The 22,411-nt window shown below is 45.6% G+C and overlaps 1 gene segment (V, D, J or C); it reads right to left on the bottom strand.

Annotated features, from left to right (window-relative positions):
* Positions 1-7,644: 7,644 nt before the first annotated feature.
* On the bottom strand, positions 7,645-22,130 carry LOC123810824. The segment is given in 2 exon segments: positions 7,645-7,970; positions 22,079-22,130. Coding segments are annotated over 2 exon segments (372 nt in total).
* Positions 22,131-22,411: the final 281 nt, after the last annotated feature.

The following is a 22,411-nucleotide window of genomic DNA, read 5'->3' on the forward strand; positions in this document are numbered from 1 at the left end:
GCCAACTGATGAAGTCCTGATACATGCTTCCACCTGAAGGAACCTTGAAAACACTTTGGTAAACAGGGACATTCACACACAAAAGACCAGGCAGTGTGTGATCCCACCTCTGTGCCCTGTCCAGCACAGACAAACCCAGAGAGACAGAAAGCAAGTGACTGGTTGGGAGGGGTTGAAAGAAGAGGGAGAGGGGAGTGACCACTAACAGATGAGGAGTTACACTGAGGGGAATAAAATGTCCTGGAGTATAGAGTGCAAGGGGTGCACATAGTTGTGAGTATAATAAAAACCACAGGGTTGTACAGCTTGAAATGATGTATGTTATGGGATGTGAATTCTGGAAAAATAGATATGAAAATGAGGTGCTGGTAGATACAGGTTAACAATTCAGAAAATGAATGTTATCTGTGTGTGCATGTGTTATGTATGTATATTTATGTATATGTATATACCTATATTTAAGCACACACACACACACATATATATATGTTGAAATGAAAAATAGGGAAATATAATGAAAATCAAATACAGGAAAGTGTTAAAAAGTGGTGAATCAGGAAAAAGGTTACTGAATTTTTCAGAGTGTAAGACACACTGGACCATAAGATGTACCTAGGTTTTAGAGGAGGAAAATAGGAAATAAAAATTTGAAACAAAAATGTGGTAAAATATTTAATAACATAAATAACATAGGCTGCCCCCCTGCACCCCCGCCACTACGAGCCTGGTAAGCTACATTCGGACCATAAGACACACGCCTTTTTCTTCCAAATTGTGTGGGGGTGTGCATCTTATAGTTTAAAAAGTACAGTATATAGGATTTCTTTATATTATCTTTAGAATTTTAAGTTTGCAGTTATTTAAAAATAAAATAATAACAAAGAATAAACAAATGAAAGCCTGAGTTTATGATGAAAGGCACTTGAGTGACTTCAAAGGAGGTTTTGGTCTCACTTCCCCATGAACTTGCACCACTGTGGACAGTGTTAGGGTTGCTATATGAAGCACAGTAATAATCAGCCTCATCCTCAGCCTGGAGCCCAGAGATGGTCAGGGAGGCCGTGTTGCCTGACTTGGAGCCAGAGAAGCGATCAGGGATCCCTGAGGGCCTACTTTTGTCATAATATATCAGGAGTTTGGGGGCTGTGCCCGGTTGTTGTTGGTACCAGGAGACATAATTACTATACCCAACATCACTGCTGCTTCCAGCACAGGAGATGGTGACAGACTGTCCAGGAGACCCAGACACTGAGGGAGGCTGAGTCAGGGGAGTCTGGGCCCAGGAACCTGAAAAGACCAAAAACACACTCAGTGCTCAGTGCAGTGCAGAGCCATGTGAGTCTGAAGAGGAGACAAAGAAACAGCCCAGATGTCCCCATGGTCCCACCTTGGAGGCCTCACCTGAGCTCTGAGTGAGGAGGGTGAGGAGGACCAGAGACCAGGCCATGGTGCAGATGTCCCAACAGTGTTGCCTTCTGAGACCCCAACACTGAGCCTGACCCCCCAAGACCTCTCTTGTCCTCTCCCTGCTTTAGAGGAGGGAGGGCACCTCCATGCAAATCTGCTTCCTGCACCTGCCTCTCCTCACCCCACTCTGACCTGACCCTTGATCTAGATGCTTCTCCGCAGTGGACATGACAGAAAATTTAAATGGTCTGTGACGTTTTGTTCTCACTCACAACACACTGAGACCATTATTCGGGTGCCTAGGAAATGGAGCCCACATGGATGTCCCTGTCCTTCCTCTTGTAGGAATCAGGGTGGCTCTTGGCTGAGGAATATAGGGACCTCCCACCGACACATCTGGGAGGACAATGAAGACGGGGCTCTGAAGTTCAGTAGAAAAAAATCCAGTCATTCCATTCTCTAAGGATCAAAGGCAAACTGGCATCTCTCATTCTTTTTCAACTTTTCTTGAAGCTCTGCCATTGAAATGAATACTTACATAACTCTTGTCCCAACCTCTATAATGTTAGAGGCTCAGGAATATATATTGTCATTTCTAGAAGTAGAAATACTGGGACACTACACATACAGGGTGCCCCCCACCCTCAACAACCCACTCAGGATACTGTCAGGGTAAAAGTCTTTTAACACATCACATAGGTCTTGGATGCCACACTAAGTGCCTTCCCAAATTCAGGCAACGCTGTCCCCTTGTGGCTACAGATGATTTAACCCAAGCACCTGAGAAGGCAGTTGAGTGGGGGCTGGAAAATCTGCTCTGTTCCTTTCTTCTCTTTTAATTCCCATCCAGTTCAGTACCAGCTCTCTAGATATCCTTTCCATCCATCTGAACTCATTTATCTTTGTATCCTTCTCCCTTTAAAACAAAATGTCAACTGCCCAATGAGGTAGTCTAGACCCTGCCCTTAGGATCTTTGAGCTGTCTCTACACTGTCTTGTCACAGAGTTGGTGATCCTGGGGCAGTTTTAAGCCTGGGCTGAGGAAAAATTAGATATGAAATAAAATCAAATATAGGAGGAAAAATGGATGAAAAAAATGGGACAATGGGAAGACAGATTGACTTCCCACAATGCTGAAATACAGCATAAGCACTGAGGGAGAGAGAGCTCAGTAGGACTGATTACAACTGAACGGATACTGGGTAGTGGACTTCTGTGTTTGATATTCTGGGAGATGACAAGTCAGGATTGGCAAAGAGTTCAACCTCAGAACTTGTCCTCAGAGTGTGTCTGTTTGTCACATGAGTCACACACTGTCCTTCATCATGGCCCCTATGTAGAGCATTGAGATGAGCTCAACTGAGAGCTGTGTGACTTCATGAGACAAAATCTTCCCCATCCACAGAGAGATGCTGCGTCTGGTGTATTTTTCTGGAAAGAGTTGGATTTGCAGAAAAGATGAATAAGGATAGACTGGTCCTGGCCAGACTGAAATGGAAATGATCTCAGAAAATGACTGGAGGTTCTAGGGATAAAAATGCTCCAAAAACACTATTTTATTGTCATTGTTAAGATGACATTGTTACAGGGTGCAGCCAAGAGGGAGGATCCCAAATAGGCATTTGAAATGGGGTCCAGAACTTAAGGTGTCCAGGAGATTTTAAGGTGTCTTCACCCCTTCCCCCACAGGTGTGAGTTGGGGGAAGGGGCACACAGAGCAAGAACATGCAGGGCAGCTTTGCAGCTAATCCATGGCATGGTCATTTAGCATACCTATAGCCTTTGGCTGGTCACTTAGATATGCTAAATAGCTATGGCCATGCTCAAGGCCAGGGGGATGGAAAGGGATCTCCCCCCAGATGTGACTGGGGGGGCAGGTTCCCCTGAGTTACAGTGCCTGCCTGGGAGCTGGGAGAAGATTGGCTCCATGACATGGGGTGACACCTGCCCAGACCCACGATGGCGACCCGAAAAGCTGGAGAAGACAGCAGATTGAGGGCAAGTGTGCCCAAGTGTAGGAGGAGTCGGAAATGGGGCTGCAGAAGAAGATTGGTGCGGGGGATTTAAACCCAGACACAGCAGCCATTGAGAGAGAACCACGCAGCCTGGGCAGAGTGGGGACTCTCCCTTCCCGCAGCCCTGAGAGAGGGAGAACCACGCGGCCTTGACAGAGTGGGGACTCCCGTGGCCCTGAGAGAGAGGACCACGTGCCTCTGCCAGAGTGGGGACCCCCGCAGCTTTAGAAGGGGGGAACAACCACCTGGTTTTAGCAGAGATCCCGGAGACTCAGCGGAGGGTGCCGGGAACCCAGGGAGATCTCCCAGTCGAGAAGGAGTACTAACTGGGAAGAACCAGAGGACTGCCTGAGCCATGGACTTCTACTTCCTTTCCTGAGATACGGTACTCTGGACTGGGCAAAGGGGGAAGGAAGGAAGGACTGTGTCTGTTTGTGGGTCTTTTAAGGGACTTTGGGATTTTTTTGATAAAGACATTAGGTCACTACTTTAAGGTTGTATAGGATTAAATAAACATTTCCTTTCCTTTTTATGACTCTCTGGCATTGAGAGACGTCTTTCCTCGGGCGGCAGACATAACGGACCTGGGGCCTTCTTTCAATAATAGTATATCGTCGCAGGCCCCCCCCTTGTTGTGTTCTGTAACAACATCACAGCAAAGAGAGGTGACACTCTCTCTGACTATGAGGGCACCCATTTATGGCAGCCTCAGGCATTGGGGGAGAGGACATAGGATGTGGGAGGAAGTGACAGTCTTCCATTTGACACAGGTGTTTCAGTGTGGGTACTCTAATCATTTATGTGCTGTGTGATGTGGTTTAGAGAATAACATCTCTAGTGTGAAATCATAGTAAAGTGGTGGTAATCAATGACCTGTTCAGAGATCTATCCATTGGACCTGTGCATCAAGTAGACTGAATCCTTGTCTCCTGGGAAAACTGTGCAGGGGCCCCTGTTCTACTTACCAGCTATCCACCTGGTTCTAACAAGAAGCAAACCTCTGATCTTCTCTTGGTTCCACCTTGTCCTCATTGCTGGTTCTCCAAGTACCAAGAGCCCCCAGTGTTGAAGAAGTGCACATTCTCTTTTAAAATTGTTCTATATGTGTACCCACAGGATAAGACATGACATAGAAACACTAAGTATGACAGCCACCAAAGTAGGCAAAATGAACACTTGTAACTAGGACTAATAATCAATAAAGCCAAGCAAATAAATTAAAATATACAAATATTTATTCCCAAATGCATACTTTCATGTCAAAATGAATGTGATGATTCCTTAAATACTGCAATTAAGCCGTGACTGGTGTGGCTCAGTTGGTTGGAGTGTCATCCTGAAACAGAAGTGTATGAGTTCAATTCCCCATCAGAGCACATGCCTAGATTGTGTGTTCAGTCCTCTGTCTGGGTGTGTACAGGAAGCACCAACTGATACTTCTCTCTCCAATGGATGTTTTCGTCCTTTCCTTCCTCCCTTCCTTCCTTTTTCTCTAAAGTCAATGAAAAAAAATGTCATTGGGTGATAAAAATAAATTTGCAGTTAAGAGGACAAAGAAGAACTATCTGGAAGTGGTACAGTATAAAAATAGTGGCACCTGACACAAACATGGTGTGGACAGGTGAAATGTCATTGTCCTGTGATACCAAGTCCTTGACTGTTTCTACAGAAAAACATTGGTGGAGATATTCACCATATTGACACACAGAACATCCTTTTCTCTTTCATCACAAATCGCCCTTTTCCATGCATCTAAAAAAACACTTAAACTGGTATCTGTTACATTATATGAGAAAATGCAGAGGGCTGCTCCCACAATTGGACACTCCCAATACACAAGAAACAAAGTGCATTTGTTGCTTTAGAAAGATCATGTTAGATATCTTGTCCACCCCACATCTAGCTACTGGCTGTCCTTCTAAGAGGCCCTCTTATAAAATAGTGACTACCTTTTCAAAAGAATATTGTGGTCCCACATCAGAGGAGAAGCACTAGAAGTGGTTATGGGGGCTCCTACCTTCCTATCACATTGAAATAACTTATAAAATACTGGTCTTGCTATTACAGTCAGGGTGTAGGACATACATCTGATGCCAAGAAGGATCACCAGAGCAGTTGTTACTCTGCTTTCTGCTGCTGTTTGACACAAACTTTATCACACACGCACCCTACAGGCAGGCTCACCCTGTGCCCAACATTACACAGACTGGGGCTGTGACTCAAGACATTATCCTGTGTCTCCAATAGCAGAGACCCCTTTCCACTGTGCTGTGACCCAGCTGGGAGGGTTCACTTGTGTCACTCTTGAGCTTGGATGATTAAAGCATGAAGGTATTGACTCTTTGTAGGGAAAGAAGGAAGTAAATGGAAAAATGTGAACTAGTAGCTGAAACAGAGAACATTATAACCCAAATGTAACTGCAGGTAGGATGACCATCCACCCTGATTTGACACAGAGTGAGGCCATTTTCAAGACCTGGTCCTTTTGTGGCTGAAGTTGAGAGGTTTCACAGGCTGGGATGATGAGGTCACTGCACCAGGTCTTCTAGCTCCTATGCTCAGCCTCCTTCATTGGTCAAAGGATGCTTGGCCTGAGTATTATGTGTATTTGTACTTCGTGATTCATTGTAACCAGGATCACAGCTAGAAATGAGTTGGGTCATCATGAAAATCATATTGGGGATCCCTTAGTGAAGCGTGCCCACCTGCCTGCAGTGAGCAGGGAATGCTGCGGATGGTTCAACAAAGCACGAGAAAGAACATACACAGTGACAACCAGGTCCTGTGGGGGAACTGGGACAGAATGGCTACCCTCTCTCAAGTGAGGAGAGCGCCTTGGCCACACTCTTTCCTGGAGGGTGCCATGGCCACTCCCTCTCATGGGGAGCACCTTCTCCCCCTGCACAAGCAGGGTTTTATTCTTGAATACCAATATAGTTTGAAAATTACAAGTAGTTAGCTTTTGAAAGGTGCTGGCAGATTTCCTAATGGGATCCTAAGCCAGAGATTTTGGGGTTTTATCATTTAAAATGACTTCAAGACTTAAAGCTTAGTTCTATTTCCTGCCTGTGACTTTATATTCTAATTAAAGAGCATCCTCCAGCAAGCAGATTTCACAGGGTCTTTCATATTCTATGTCAAAGGCCTGATTACCCTGGGAGTCCTCCATTTCAGGTCTGGACTGTACCGCCCCTGTTACTTCCAAGGGGCCTGAGTTGGGCAGAGGAGACAAAGGAAGCTGGGAGACTTGGATTTCTCACGGACTCAGGAATTGGCAAAACTGGTGATTGATGTCGATCACCCGTTATTTCCACAGCCCCTCGAGTCTTGTCCCTGTCATTCCTTTGTGAATGTGTCTGTCTTAGATTCATTCTCTATCCAAGAGAATTGTTACCCGTTCATGCCAGGGAAATAAGTTTTGTCTCCTTCAGTGGCTCCTGGTCTGGAGGTCTTTCACTCAGCCTAAGTCACGAGGGGGTTACAGCTTCCTGAGACCAGGCAGGGCGGTCCCCAACACCTTAGGAAAGGGAGCCACATCCAACAGACATCTTAAAGAACCAAGCAGACAGTTGGGAATATCCCATCATAAAGGGAAGACATTTCACGTGCAGAGCTGCTCCCAGCAGATTCACTCAGGAGTCCGAGGGGAGGGGCAATTCTGAGAGAGGCAGAATCTTTCACTCAAATTCCCACCTCAAACATTCCTTGGTTATGGTAAATATTAGGAGGTCAGAAGGGAAGAATGAAAGAGAAAAAGAAAAAAGAAGGAAGACAGAAAGGAAGGAGGGAGGGAACACTTCGTTTTCATTCCTACTTCATTGGTTGAAAACTGAATGCAGGCCAGTCTTTACAGGTGTGGGAGACCAAGGGATTTAAACTGGGGATTTCCCAGAGGACTCTGGGTAATGAACCCAACAAGCAGAGCACAGGGCTCCCAGTGGCTGTTAGAATGAAGAGATAGAAATGAGTGGCCTCTGGATCCACAAAATACATGCAAAGACAGTAAAGCAGAGAGAGTTTCCTCTTGGATTTCAAGTGAGGGAGAACACCTTGAAAAGAACAAACCCTGTGTTTTCAAAGCTTTGGAGGAGGAGATGGGAATAGGTACAAATACAATTCTCCAGGCCATGCTGCATTAACCCCCTGCACAGGGATGAGGAAGCATGTCCAGAGCAAGGAGGGAGCCGGTGAGCTCAGGGCAGGTTTTGGTCTCACTTCCTCATCAACTTGCACCACTGTGGTGAGTGTTAGGATTCCAATATGAAGCACAGTAGTAATCAGCCTCATCCTCAGCCTTGAGCCCAGAGATGGTCAGGGAGGCCGTGTTGCCGGACTTGGAGCCAGAGAAGCGATCAGGGATCCCTGAGGGCCGCTTTGTGACATCATAAATCAGGAGTTTAGGGGCCGTGCCCGGTTGTTGTTGGTACCAGGAGACACGATTATAACCACCAACATCACTGCTGGTTCCAGCACAGGAGAGGGTGACAGACTGTCCAAGAGACCCAGACACTGAGGGAGGCTGAGTCAGGGCAGCCTGGGCCCAGGAACCTGAAAAGAAGAAAAACACACTCAGTGCCCAGTTCAGTGCTGGGTCCAGGAGAGCAGACAGGGAGACAAAGTAGTGGCCCAGATGTCCCAATGGTTCCCTTCCTGGAGGCCTCACCTGAGCCCTGAGTGAGGAGGGTGAGGAGGAGCAGAGTCCAGGCCATGGTGGTGATCCCCCAAGAACGTTGCCTTCTGAGCCCCCAACCCTGGGCCTGCTCCCCCAGACCTCTCTTAATCTGTCTTCCTGCCTCAGAGGAGGGAGGGGCCTCCATGCAAATCTGCTTCTTTTTTCTGTCTCCTCACCACACTCTGACCTGATCCTTGATTCTACATATTTTGCATCCCTGGAGAGCAGAGCCAGTCTGAGGCATTCAGTCCCTTTGACATGGATTTTCTAAGACTGAGCTCAGGACAGTGCCCAGGAAATGCAGTCTGACTTTAAAGGTTCCCATCCTTCCAACTGCTGGTTTCACGATGTGCTCAATTGGCGAAAAACTCTCGTAATCCCAGCACTTTCTTTCTGTTCTGCGTTGTTTAAGGGTGAGGACATGGTTCAGAAGGGCTGAAGTTAGAAGAAATCTAATCATTTTTCTCTCAGGTACCTAAGGAAGAGCTGGTGGTTGTTCATATCCCTCACTCCCTTCCTATCTCCTCAGCAGCTTGAGTCTTCATCCTACCTGTTCTGTCTCTGCACTTCTCTGAGGCTGAGACCTAGGGACTTATGGTCCTGTCTTGCAGTACAGATTGGAGACACTCTTCTTCCAAATCTCCCTCTGGAGGTCCTCAGTTGGAACCAGGCTTTGGGACCTCACAGAGGCCAGGGTAAAGCACAGCAAGGACCTCCGCAAATATGGGCTTTGCTGCCCCCTCGTGGCTGACCTTGGAAGGACAAACTTCAAGGCTGTACAGTATACCAGGAAGGCTGCTGAAAACCCTTGCTCTGCTCACCTCCCAGGTTCCCTCTTTCTCATGTCAGCTCAGCACCAGGCCCCTGGATTCTGTCTATTAAAAAAAAAAGAAATAACTGGCCAAAGTGGAATCCCTTTTCCTAGACTGCATCACCAAACCAAAACTTAATGCCTAACTTAATTGCAGTTTCAGCTGCCCCAGGGATGGAACTATACCCCGAGCAGTCTGGGATTTCCAGGCCAGCACTGGTCAGGTCACCTGCCTGATGAGTCCCCTGCCTTCCCCAAAGAGAAGTGTCCTTCTCTGAAGAAATCTATTCGTTTAGCTTCTTAGTCCCACCCTCTTTCTGCCTATAAAACATGTCCTGTTTGTATGCTCCTTGGAAAGCCCTTCCAGCTGCTGGGCGGGATACTGCTCAACATTTGAATCCTGTAATAAAGCTGATTAGATCTTGAAATTCACTCAGTTGAAGGTCGCTCCTTAACACTTCTGGTCCTGTATGTTGTCTTCTCACTTTGTCATCAACTTCTTCCAGAATGAAATGTGTTAGCTGCCATACCTGGTGTCCAGACCTACCCCACAGGACCAATGTGCTGATCCAGGTGACCTCATCACACACCTCTCAGAGCTGAGGAAACATTAGACATGATCATTACACGTGATACATTAGACTAGTCCCAACCCCAGCTGGAAGGGACTAGCCTGATCAATTGCCTTCCAGAAATGAGAAAAAGTATTCCAGAAAGAAGAAGAGTAAGTTCACTAAGATTGAAAATAATCTAATAAACAGCAAGAGTGGGACTTCAGGGTTTGAGGAGTTTGGAAAAGGAAAATGGGGTGAAGATTACTCCAAGGGCCCCATTTCAGGGACCTGTCCTCATGAAGTGTCTGTGTGTCATAGGGGGTAAGAAACTTTCATCCTGCACATTGAAACAAATTCACCCCAGAGCTCTGCCCCTTCTTGAGGTAACATCTCTTCCATCCACACAGAGAGGCTTTTCTAGGAAAAGATGGGTTTGGGGTACAGACTCCAATCAGGGCTGACATATTCTACCCACAATAGAAACAGAAATGTCTACTCAGGAAGTGGGATAGGAGTTTCATAGAGTGTGACTATTCTGAGGACACTATTTTAGTGTCTCTGTACCTGACACGTGATAGACATGTTCAAGAGCACAAGAAGGGTGAGGTCTTGGTTAAGGGCAGGATGATCTACAAGCAGGATCGAGGGACTGGGGAGAAAGTGGTAAGAAAAACCTTGAGAAAACAACCTTCTCAATTGCTCCTAAACTCCTGGGCCCACCTCTGAAGTGTGCTTGTGTGGACAGGACCCTGAAGAGCAAGGACAGATTTCAGAGCAGAATTAAGAGGCAGCCGGCTGCCCAGTTCCCACGTGGGCCACCGGGTGGGGTGCACTGTTTGTGGCTCAATGCAGTGCTGGCGAGATTTAAAATTGAAGGGACATTTAAACACCCATTTGCAGAGGGCTGGGAGGAACTTGTTGGCCAAACCCAAATGGTGGATTATCTTCTAAAATAAAAAAGTCAACAAAACATTTAACAAAATTGACAGTTTCATTCCATAATAGAAGACACATCCAGAAGAGAATCCTAAACTACTAAGACATACGAAGAACAGGATAACCACAATTGTAGAAAAGAAAATCAATGAATAATAACCCAGAAATGACTCAGATGTTGGAATTACCTGACAGAAGACTGAGAAACTAAGCTCTTATTAAGAAAATGACCTAAGTAGAGAAAACCCTCTTGAAATGAATGACAATGGAAAGTGTTAGTAAAGAAACAGAAGATAACAAAGACAATGAATGAACCCATTAAGAGTGAAAACCACACTAGATGGCAGGAACCGCATTTTTCCATCACAGAGAATCTTCTACAACTATGAGAGCACAGCTTTTTAACAGGAAGTATTCAAAATGAAACACACATTTTTAAAATTAAAAAATTATCAGTGAGATGTAAGATAACAAAAGAATTTGTAAATGTGTAAATGGAGTCTCCAAAATTCAAGAAATAGCAGAACATCTCAAGGCCAAAAACATTGAAAGTTTTAAAGAAAAAGAATGAACCCATAGATCCAAAAAGCTGAACCAATCCCAAGCACAAGAACCATGGAAAAGAACAGAGCATGGACCATCCAGTCCACTTCTTGTTTTTGGAGAAACTCTTCTAGAGCCTTCTTTAAGCTTCAGTAACTATTCAGTTGTTAGTAAAATGTCAACAACAGAAGTTTGTTTTCTGAGAAGTCTGTGAAAACACTTCTCTCTCCCTCTCCCTCCCCCATGTCCATCTCCCTCCCTCTCTCTCTCTCCCCCCACCACTCATAACACAACTTGAAGTCTTAAGGTAACTTCTACCTCTGCCTGACGTGGGTGCTGCATCATGGTATCCCCGTTTTGGCGTCTCAGGTGACCTACTTCTACAGGAGCAAGAGCTGCTCCCCAGATGCATCCCAGGAGCCTGTGGGAACACAGAGGATGTAGACTACACACCTGGGCAGGAGCAGTTTTAGATGCTGTATGAAAAGTGACTGAACACATACATCGAGGCATTCCTCCATGAAACACCTCCAACACTGTGTTGAAAGAATTCAAACATGTGAGAAAACAAGGATATTGGTAAGAGGACTGTAGAGAAAAAACAAGTCAGGAATTGAATGCACACGTGTTACCGAATACAGGCTGGTCAACGCCCAATCCCAAGGCTGCGGGAACATGGACCTCAGATATCGGTTAAATTCTCAGTTGGCTGTGGTGTCCAAATGATGAAGGGAAGTAAAACTGCATTTGGAATAATGAGTGAGGAAGCTTTTAGAAAACCAGGTACATGCTATTTGGAAAAGGCAGCCTGAAATCAGCAACACAAGAAGCCTGCTTAAAAAAAAATCAACATTTCAAACAAGACATATTGTTTCATAACATAACATAACAGTGGATATATGTAGGATGGAGTTCAAAATTACACAGGAACCAGGAAGAAAATCTCAATTGACTAGAAAAGATATTTATCATGCGCTAACCCGAATATGACAGGTATGCTGGAATTTTTCCCCCAAACACATTAAAACAGCTATTTAAAAGCTGATGAGAGAAATAAGGGAACGCCCTCTGGAAATGAGTGGAGATAAAGAACGTCTCAGCCTGAGAAGTAGAAGATATAATGAAACACAAAAAGCAAACAAAAACAAAGGAACTACGCTCCATGGAATTGACTACAGACTGGAAAACAAAAGACTAATGACCTCAAAGTCAAAGCAAAGGAAATTGTACAATGGAAAATGTAAGAAAACAAAGAAAGAAAATCAAAAGGTATCTGTGAACTTCAACTTGAAGTGCTGCTTCAATTGCCTAATACGTATAAAATTGAAGATGCTGAAAGAGAGACACAGAGGAACAGAAAGAAAACTACAGTCAAGAATCTTGACAAATCCCAAGCACAAGAAACATGAAAGAGAAGGAAAGAAAGAACAAAAGAAAGAAAGAAAGAAAGAAAGAAAGAAAGAGAAAAAAAAGAAAAGAGAAGAGAAAAGAAAAACTACCACAATGTAAATTTACCCAATTCTTTGCTCTAGGGACCTTTTTCAAGACCCTTTTTTGGCTTCTGTAACTATTCATTCATTCATTAGTAAAATATCAACAATGGGATTTTATTCCCTGGCAATCCTCCTTGGATTATGAATGTGGAAGTGATGAGAGAGGAAAACAAAAATTAGAGTAAGTGAAAGTTGTCACATAAGCAGAAAAACCCCAGACCCACTTTCCACCAGCACTAAGGCTAACAGAGCACATTCTGCCGGCCCCTCCCCTGACCAGCTCTGTCTCAGCACAGGACAAAGGGAAGAACCCAGACTGAGAGGAGTCCAAGTATTGTTGGCACTGTAGGTATCGTAATGAGAAGCCTTGTGCTTTAGAGACCTTGCACCCTTCAACAGTCTCCCTCTGGAGATGATCTTGTTCTAGATTCTTCCTCAAGAAACTCCAATGTTCACTCCTGAGGAGGCTGACATCCTTACAGTGTTGACAGCAATGGGACTGTCTTGAAATGATGGAATGTTGGGCCTGGAGTCTTATTTGCACTTTCTGGTGTGAACTAGGTTCATCTTGGCACGAGCCATGCACTAATGCCCTGGTCAGCAATGGCTAATCCTCTGTCTCCCCCTCCCAGAGAAACAATCACAGACTGAGCTGGGAAAATGTCTGACAATATTCCTGCTGGAGGCCCAGTGCCTGCCTGTTACTCAGTAAGGCCATACCCCCAATTCTGGGACCCCTCTCTTCCCCGTCAGTCTTGACTGTCATCTTCAGAAGGGGATACAGTAACCTCCCAGGGAAGGTCTCAACATTCACCTGAGCCTCTGTCAAGGTTAATGTCCCCCGGGTCCCCATCTGATAGACGCATTGTCCTCTTTTTCAATCAGGTAATCTGTTGCTTTCTACTCACTGCTTCAAACTGAAAAATTATTTGAGGATGATAATGAGGTGCAAAGAATATGGAGAAGAGCAAAGAAGGGATAAACACCAAATGCAGGACACTAGTCACTGTGGGTCAGACAGATGCCTGTGTTCTGAGTCAGTAGAGGTAGAGGGGGTAGATGGAGCTTCCATTTGTTATTCTTTCTAAATTGTTCATCATCACTTCACGCCACCTTCTTTAGGTACAACATGCTTACAATAAAAGAAATTTAGGAGTTCTTTTCCTTTCTCCTAACAAGAACAGAGAGGCAGAATAAATGCAGAAGTACAGAAAGTTCCCATGAGCAAACACAAGAAAAGGTGAAAGAACCACCCCTGTGGGCTTTTTGGAGGACATGGGACAAATTTACCAGGAATCTTGAACAGAGTCACTGCAAGAGAAAAAGAGCCAAGGGCAAGGGCAAAGCCCCACCTCATGCTGTTCTGGTGAAGCCGAGGCCCCTCCCCCCTCACCATCCTCTGCAGCAGGTCCAGGGCAGGTGCAGGGCAGGTCCAGACAGCAGGTGAGAAGGAGGAGAGATGCCCCTCAGTGTGGACTCCTTCAGAGACTCAAAGATGAGACAACAGTGATGGCTGGCTTCCTAGTACAAAACTCCACGAAAATGAATTATTTTCTAAATATGATTTGATGGTGTAATAGTAAAGAAAAATCTTATGAGGGAGGATGTTCCCTAGTCAAAGTGGAAGGGAGACCATTCTCTCCTGGTTTTTGGCATTTGCTTTAGAAAACTTGGGTTGTAAATTCTTTCCCCTCCTCTTAAAATCATATGTGAATCTTCAAAATAACTAAAGAAGCCCCTATGTGGGATAACACCCCAGGGATGTCTTTCTGTAGGAGCTGAGGCACAGATCTCCAAAATGCAAACATCAATGTAGACAGTGTCCCTGGTGTACAATTTGCAAGGGAGGGTGGGGGCCTCCCTTTCCTGAGAGCCTGGCTCCAAGGACAACTCTACCTCTGGTCATAAACACATAAGGAATGTATTTTTCTGATATACTTTGGATATTAACCCCTCATGGGATATATGGTTTGCAATCATTTCCTCCTGTTCTACAGGTTGTCTTCACCTGTAAAGATGCCCAGGAACCTACCATACCTACTGAGCTCTGAGTGATCACAGCACAGGTGAGCACCTCCATTGTCCCTCCACTGCCTACACACTTCCTCCCCTGGGACATGTGCCCTGTGGGCAGGTGCCACCTCTGAGCAGCCTTAAACAGACCAGGGGCTGCGAGTCCATATTTTCAGACTCTGTGAACAGAGGCCTTTGCCCACTGTGTGGTGACTCAGCTGCTCAGGTCTCCACATGTGTACCCCATTTCAGAAGGACCTGACTGAGGTACTGGTGCTTTACTGGAGGGTGGGGGGCGGGGTAAAAGAAGGCAACTGGGACAAGATTGGAATATAACTGAAGACAAAAAACATTATGAGAAAATGTTATCAGGGAAGGTGAACATCCATCTTGGTTTGCCCAAGAATGACTGTCAGTGCCTAGATTGACACTGTAGAGTCCGGGAAAGTTCTAGAACTGGGAAGACATGGTCATCCTATCAGGCATTCTGGAATTGAAGCCTGGTTTCAAAGGAGTTCATAGAATCCTGCATAGATATTTAGGGGTTGGAGTATTAGGGGTGCATCAGAACGGGAGTCAGGTAGAAATCTGGCAGGTTCCCCAAGGAAGCTGGACACACGAAGGTCCTGGAAGAACCAGGACAACCTGCTGTTTCTTCCCTTGTGGAACAAAGAGCCCATTTTAAGAGAGCCCATTCTAACAAGGAGACTGTCCACAAACGAGGAAGCATTCAGGACAGAGGTTCAGGGGTCTAGGTGGTGGGCGGGGACAGGGCACCAGCAAGGGGCAGGAAGCCTCTTACAGACCAGAGTCTGCCAGTCCCATTCTCCAAGCTCAGCGTCCAGGGGTATCAGTCAAAGATGAGGGATAATGAAAAGAAAAACGTGTTCTGTTTATCCTCCTTCTTTGAGCAAGGTCTTCAGATATTCTTTCGGGTGCTGTTGCTCTGGGAACAGATGTGCAGAACAAAGACCCACATGGGGAACTATGATGACTAGAACATGGTGAAAGCAGACTTCAATATGACAGTCATTCTGTAACTGAATGCAGGTCCAGCTGCCCTCTGCTTCGAAAGCCAATACTCTAGAGGAAAGCTGATGTACAGGAAAGTGGTTTTATTCAGGTGCCAGCAACCTGGAAGAGAAGGGACTCTCGTTTCAAAGCTCATCTTAACTTTTCTGACATCTGGCTAGTTTTTATACGGGAATGGTGGGAAGAGGGGAACTGAGGAATTCCTGGTGACATGGGTGCAGTTTCTCTTATGTTGGTTCAGTGTCACCTCCTGCGGGCAACATCATGTGGTGTCAAAGCCCTGTCCGCAGTTTCACTGCCAGTATCTGGCAAAGGGCCATTCACAGCAGTATCCCTGCTGGTTCTGATGTGAGTTGCTGACACTCACCCAGTCTCTTGTTTTCAGGGTCATTCCTTGGTTAAGCAGAAGCTGCACCTGCTGATGTGTATAAAATACTTATAAGGAAACTTTTAACCCAAGAATCTTCTATGAGTTTGTTAGTCCAGCCTATTCTATTGCCACCACCTCATTAGTGTAATAGGTTTATTTCAATCACTCTTAAGTCAGTGGAGAAATTTAAAGTCAGATTTCCCTGAAAATAGCAGGCATGTGCTTCAGTCTGCCTCTGACAATGAAGGCAGAGATTTGCCTCTAGGGACACACAGGACAAGGGGAAGCTGACATGGTAGCCTGGAAATTCATGACACAGTGTTTTCATTTGAACTTCATGGTAGGAGAGGGGATGAGAAGAAAGGGAACTCCGGGCCAAGCTGCATGAGCCCCTTCGGCTCAGGGTGAGGGAGCATCTTCAGAACGAGGAGGGAGCCTGAAAACAGAGGGCAGATTTTGTCTCACTTCCCCATGAACTTGCAGCACTGTGGTAAGTGCCACTGCCCACATAAGAAAAACAGTGATAATCAGCCTCGTCCTCAGGCTGGAGCCCAGAGATGATCAGGAAGGCCTTGTTTCCAGACTTGAAGCCAGAGAAGCGATCAGGGATCCCTGAGGACCGAGTATTTACATAATAAATCAGAAGTCTGGGGGCTGTGCCTGGCTGCTGTTGATACCACGAGACGTAATTATAACGCCCAATGTCATTACTGCTTCCAGCACAGGAGATGGTGACAGACTGTCCCAGAGCCCCAGACACTGAGGGAAGTTGAGTCAGGGCAGCCTGGGCCCAGGGACCTGAAAAGAGTGAAAACACAGTCTGATAAGCCCAGTGCTGGGGCCCAGGTGAGACCAAAAGTGGAGATGAAGGATCAGCCCAGATGTCCCTGTAACCCTTTCCTGGGGGGACCTCACCTGAGCCCTGAGTGAGGAGGGTGAGGAGGAGCAGAGCCCAGGCCATTGCAGAGATGCCCCCAGAACACTGCCTTCTGAGCCTCCAGACTTGGTCCTGGCTCCCCCAGACCTCTTACCTCTTATCTCTTCCCCCTGCCTCACAGGAGGGAGGGGCCTCCATGCAAATCTGCTGCCTGCACCTGCCTCTCCCTACATGAGCCCCTCAGACCCAGCCCTTCATTCTAGATATTCTGCACACTGGCCAGAGAGCTCAGCTGAGGGATTAAAAGCCTTTCATCTGCACTTTTTGCATCAGGATAAGCCGAGCCCATGACAGAGCCCAGGAGATGAAGACAATCTTGTGTGTCTCTTTCTTTCCTATTGCAAGGATTATTGTGATGCCCCACTGAGAAATCTTAGGACTTCAGCTTCTTCCTCCTAAGGATGAAGGTGAGGACAAGGTGGAAGGCAGGATGGGAGAGATTCATGCTCAGTTTCTAGGGACAACAGGCAAAGCTGGGCACCTCTCATTTTCCTTCACACCTCCCTGGCCCTTCTCCTGGAATGGCTTCTCATGCACAGCTCTGTCCCCTGCCTGTGCATTGGTTGTGTCCTGAGTATGAGCCCTGGAGTGCACTTACTGAAGCTTGTATAAAGAACTTATTAGGGTGTAACAGATTTGGGACCCTACCCCCACATCCCTTTAGAGAAGCTCAGGGGGACACAGCCCCTAGGATTTCATACAGGTCAGGCTACACCACAGCAAGGACCTTCCCCAAGTCCAGACCCCCACCAACTTCTGGTAGCCATAGACAGTGTGACATGTTCTAAAGAAGGCCCCTGAGTGGGAGCCAGAAATCCCTGCTCTGCTCCTATCCATACCTTGGACAGACAAAAAATCAACCCCAGCAGGAGCGTTGCATAAGAGAAATGCATTGAGAAGAGACCAACTGGCTCCTCAAAATGTTCACAGGAAAAATATTGCTTGAAGGAGAGGGAGCTCAATACGATTCTGAATGACGTAATTGAAAGCAGGACATCAACTCCGAGATGAAAGGATCGAGAAGAAGGGGGCTTAGGTCAGGATTTTTCTAAGGGCACAAGCTCTGAGACCTCTGGATAAGTTGGTTTCTCCCATGCAAAAGGCAATGTTCCTTGTCTCACCCACTTAGTGCACATTGACCACTCACGTTGGAGCTGTGTGCCTTCCTGAGGCAAAGTCTGTTCATCAACAGACAGGTGCTTAGTCTAAGGGGTGTCTGCAGTTACATTGGTTTGGTGCTATGGCTCTAATTACAGCTAACTGATCCTTCGAGAATAAAAATGTCCCCTCAGGAAATGGACAGGGGTTCTATGGTGTGTGAATGTCCAGAGCAAACTATTTTGCCATCACTGTTAATATCTGGTGTCGGACATTTCCAACTGAACAAGGGAAGAGACTTCATGACTAAGGGTGGGAGAAGCTGAAATTTGGCCTGTGGGATGGAGGGAGAAGGACAAGGCTGTTTGGGGAAGTGATACTTTAGCTTTGTGAATATTGTTTGTGTGTTTTCAACGTTTATGTGCTGCAGTACTTTTTGCACTACTTTAGACAATAATGTGTATAATCTGAGATGATACCAGGAGAGATAATAAGTGAATGACCTGCTCAGAAATCCATTAGGCAGGGCACATATGCCTGGATCACAGACTGGAAGTATCTATCTTTTTGTCTCTTAGAATCACCATGGCACCGCCCTCTGGGAACACCGCAGGTGTCTAGGCATTTTCTGCAAGAGGCAAATGTATGACCTTTATGAGGATCCACCTTGACCTCTGTTCCATGTCCTATTACTGCAAATTGAGGATCCTCATTCCACCCTCCAGGTGTCCTCAATGTCATTTGAAATATCCTGGATACATGTGCCCAAACATTAACACGTGAAGCAGTTAAAAGAAACAAAATGCCATCAATTGGAAGGCAATAGGACCAATAGAAAAAAAATCATTGTTAATCAATTAAATCAACATGCATAAATTAAACGTATACAAAATGAACTTCGATTCACTTATCTCTCTGTACAAATTAATACTGATGGTTCTCTGCATAAACACAATTTCTTAAGAAAAATAAAATATGCGGGAAAAAGGCTGTGGAAGACGTGTGACTCCTAACCCTGAAATCTGCAGGCAGTTGAGTGGGAATGTGAGTATCCATCATCTGGTTAGGGTGATGATACCACTCCGGGGGGTCATTTTACAATGAGGACACCAAAACATTGAAAACTCTTCTACTGAAAATCATCTGGCACATTTTCACAAATTAGGAAAAAATCTGACCAAAATTTTTTAATTAAAAGAGAGAGAGAAATTGTATTACTTGAGAAAAATGTAGGTTGCCATTTCTGCAAATTGTTTCCTGTATCAGGAGAACAGATACACAGAGAGATGGTTTTTCCAGAAATGTCATATGGAGAGTAATCCTGTTTACTCAACATCTAGTTACTGGCTTTCTGCACACTGCACACGTTACACAACACCTAACCACCACCTGAAAACGAACTGGCTGCACCACCTCAGAATCAGACATACAGGAGGGGCATTGGTGGCGACCTGCCCTCCTACTCACATCTAGAATATTCATGTAAAAAAACTGTTCATATTATACATTTGGGGGGCAAGTGTTGGATGGATCCCAAGATAAAGACCAGAACTTAGCTCCCCCAGCTCCTATTTGTTGCCTCCACAAAGACACACCCTACAGGCACTGCACCCTCTGTCCTGAATTGTACCCACGCTGTGCTGTCACTCAGGGCTCTATTCTGTGTCTTCAAGAGAAGACGCCCCTTCCCACTGGTGCTCTGACCAGTGAGTGGCTCCTGGGTCAATCCAAATCACTCTTTCTCTCATACATGATTAAAGCATGAAGGTACTTACCATTTTCTGGGAACTAAAGAATATGATGAAAAAGAATTGTGAAAAAATTGAAGAGTGTGAACTTTGTGAGAAAGACCAAGGTAGTGGATAGAGTGACCAACATTCTGGCTGACACAGGGGTGAGGGCCCACCGGGCACTGTGCCACTTCCGGTACTAAAACCAAGAGAGTGAGGATGGTCATCTACCAGGTCTTCTTGAACTTAAAGCCAGTGTCCATCAGAAGTCCAACACAATCTTGCACAGATATTTAATGCTTGTGTACTTAGTGATCATTATAATGTGAAGTCTAGCTAAAAATGTATTTCGACAGCCAAGGAAATTAGACATCAGTGAGAACTCCGGAGGAACTGGGGAGAGGCTCACCAAATCTCTCTTCCCTGTAGAACCCAGACACCAATTTGGGAAGATCCCATTCTAATGAGAAGAAAGTCAGGTGCTGAGCGGTTTCAAAACTATGTCATTTGTGCACACAGAGCAAGGAAGGCACAGGGAAGGGATGAAAAGAAAAGCGCTAGTGGGGTTAACACCGAAGCCAGCTCAGTGGCTCTTTGGGGAACGGGACAGATGGACATGCTTTGTGTGGGTAGATGTGGTTCCTATTTATTACTCTCTCTTAAATTGTGGATGTTCATCCCACACACTCTTCTTTGGGAATGATGCATATAGTAACAAAGGAATTTAGGAAAATAAACTGAAACATACCTAAATTCTTTTCCTTTTCCTTTCTGTAGCTCCATAGAGAAGACCTCAGAACAAATGCAGACAGAGAGGAAGTTTGTTGACAAACCAGAAGTAGAAGGTGAAAAACTTGTACTCTTAGCCCTTCAGAGGTGGTGGAAAGTCAGCTAGAACACTCGATACTGGGAAAGAGAAAGAAACAGCCAGCAGAAGGACGAGGCCCCCTGGCTCAGCTGGAGCCAAGGCCCAGGCCCCTGCATGCCCTCTCTGCTTCATCCAGGACATGCTCCAAAAACAGATGGAAAGAAAGAAAAATGCTCCTCAGCAAGAAATCCTTACAAGGAGGCTCTAAAAATGAGAGAAAAATGAAGTTTGGCTGTGTCCTTTGGATTTCCCTAAGAGTATTATACTTTTTTCCTCATGTGAAGTGATATGAACCTTGGATTTTTCATGCCTTAGATCGAAAAGGATCGCTCTGCCCTTGGGTTGTGACAGAAGAGACAGATAAGCTGATGAGAATCCATGAATCGATTAATGAATAAATAAAATGAGGCCTATCCATACAATGCAATATTATTTGGCCATGCCAACTGATGAAGTCCTGATACATGCTTCCACCTGAAGGAGCCTTGAAAACACTTTGGTAAACAGGGAAATTCGAACACGAAAGACCAGGCAGTGTGTGATCCCTCCTCTGTGCCCTGCCCAGCACAGACAAACCCAGAGAGACAGAAAGCAAGTGACTGGTTGGGAGGGGTTGAAAGAAGAGGGAGAGGGGAGTGACCACTAACAGATGAGGAGTTACACTGAGGGGGATAACAACGCCCTGGAGTATAGAGTGCAAAGGGTGCACATAGTTGTGAGTGTAATAAAAATGACAAGATTATTATACACCTTGAAATGTTGTATGTTATGGGATGTGAATTCTAGAAAAATAGATATTAAAATGAGGTGCTGGTGGATACAGCTTAATAACTCAGAAAATGAGTATGCACATGTGTCATGTATGTATATTTATGTATGTGTAAATACCTATACTTACACACACACAGACACACACACATAGACATATATGCTAAGATGAAAAACAGGGAAATATAATGAAAATCAAATACGGTAAAGTGTTAAGAAGTGGTGAATCCAGGAAAAGGTTATGTAGGATTTCTTTTTATTATCTTTAAAATTTTAAGTGTGCAATTATTTAAAAATAAAATAATGACAAATAATAAACAAATGAAAGCCTGATTTTCCTATTAAAGGGACTTGAGTGAGTTCAAAGGAGGTTTTGGTCTCACTTCCCCATGAACTTGCACCACTGTGGACAGTGTTAGGATTCCTATATGAAGCACAGTAATAACCAGCCTCATCCTCAGCCTGGAGCCTAGAGATGGTCAGGGAGGCCGTGTTGCCAGACTTGGAGCCAGAGAAGCGATCAGGGATCCCTGAGGGCCGATTGTTGGTATAATATATCAGGAGTTTGGGGGCTGTGCCTGGTTGTTGTTGGTACCAGGAGACATCATTATAACCACCAACATCACTGCTGCTTCCAGCACAGGAGATGGTGACAGACTGTCCAAGAGACCCGGACACTGAGGCAGGCTGAATCAGGGGAGTCTGGGCCCAGGAACCTGAAAGGAGCAAAAACACACTCAGTGCTCAGTTCAGTGCAGAGCCATGTGAGTCTGAGGAGGAGACACAGAATCAGCCCAGATGTCCCCATGGTCCCCACCCTGGAGGCCTCACCTGAGCCCTGAGTGAGGAGGGTGAGGAAGAGCAGAGACCAGGCCATGGTGCAGATGCCCTAAGAGTGTTGCCTTCTGAGACCCCAACACTGAGCCTGGCTCTCAAAGACCTCTCTTATCCTCTCCCCCTGCTTTAGAGGAGGGAGGGCACCTCCATGCAAATCTGCTTCCTGCACCTGCCTCTCCTCACCCCACTCTGACCTGACTGATAGTCTAGATATTCCTGCAGTCCTGGACAGAAGAGATTTCTGAAGAATTAAACTCTTGTCCTGGCTGGGTAGCTCAGTTTGTTAAAGCATTAGTACTGATATGCTGAGGCTGCAATTTCTATACC

Source organism: Phyllostomus hastatus, unplaced genomic scaffold (genome assembly GCF_019186645.2).
Source record: "Phyllostomus hastatus isolate PE091 unplaced genomic scaffold, TTU_PhHast_1.1 phas_scaffold_760, whole genome shotgun sequence".
Taxonomy (NCBI): Eukaryota; Metazoa; Chordata; class Mammalia; order Chiroptera; family Phyllostomidae; genus Phyllostomus; species Phyllostomus hastatus.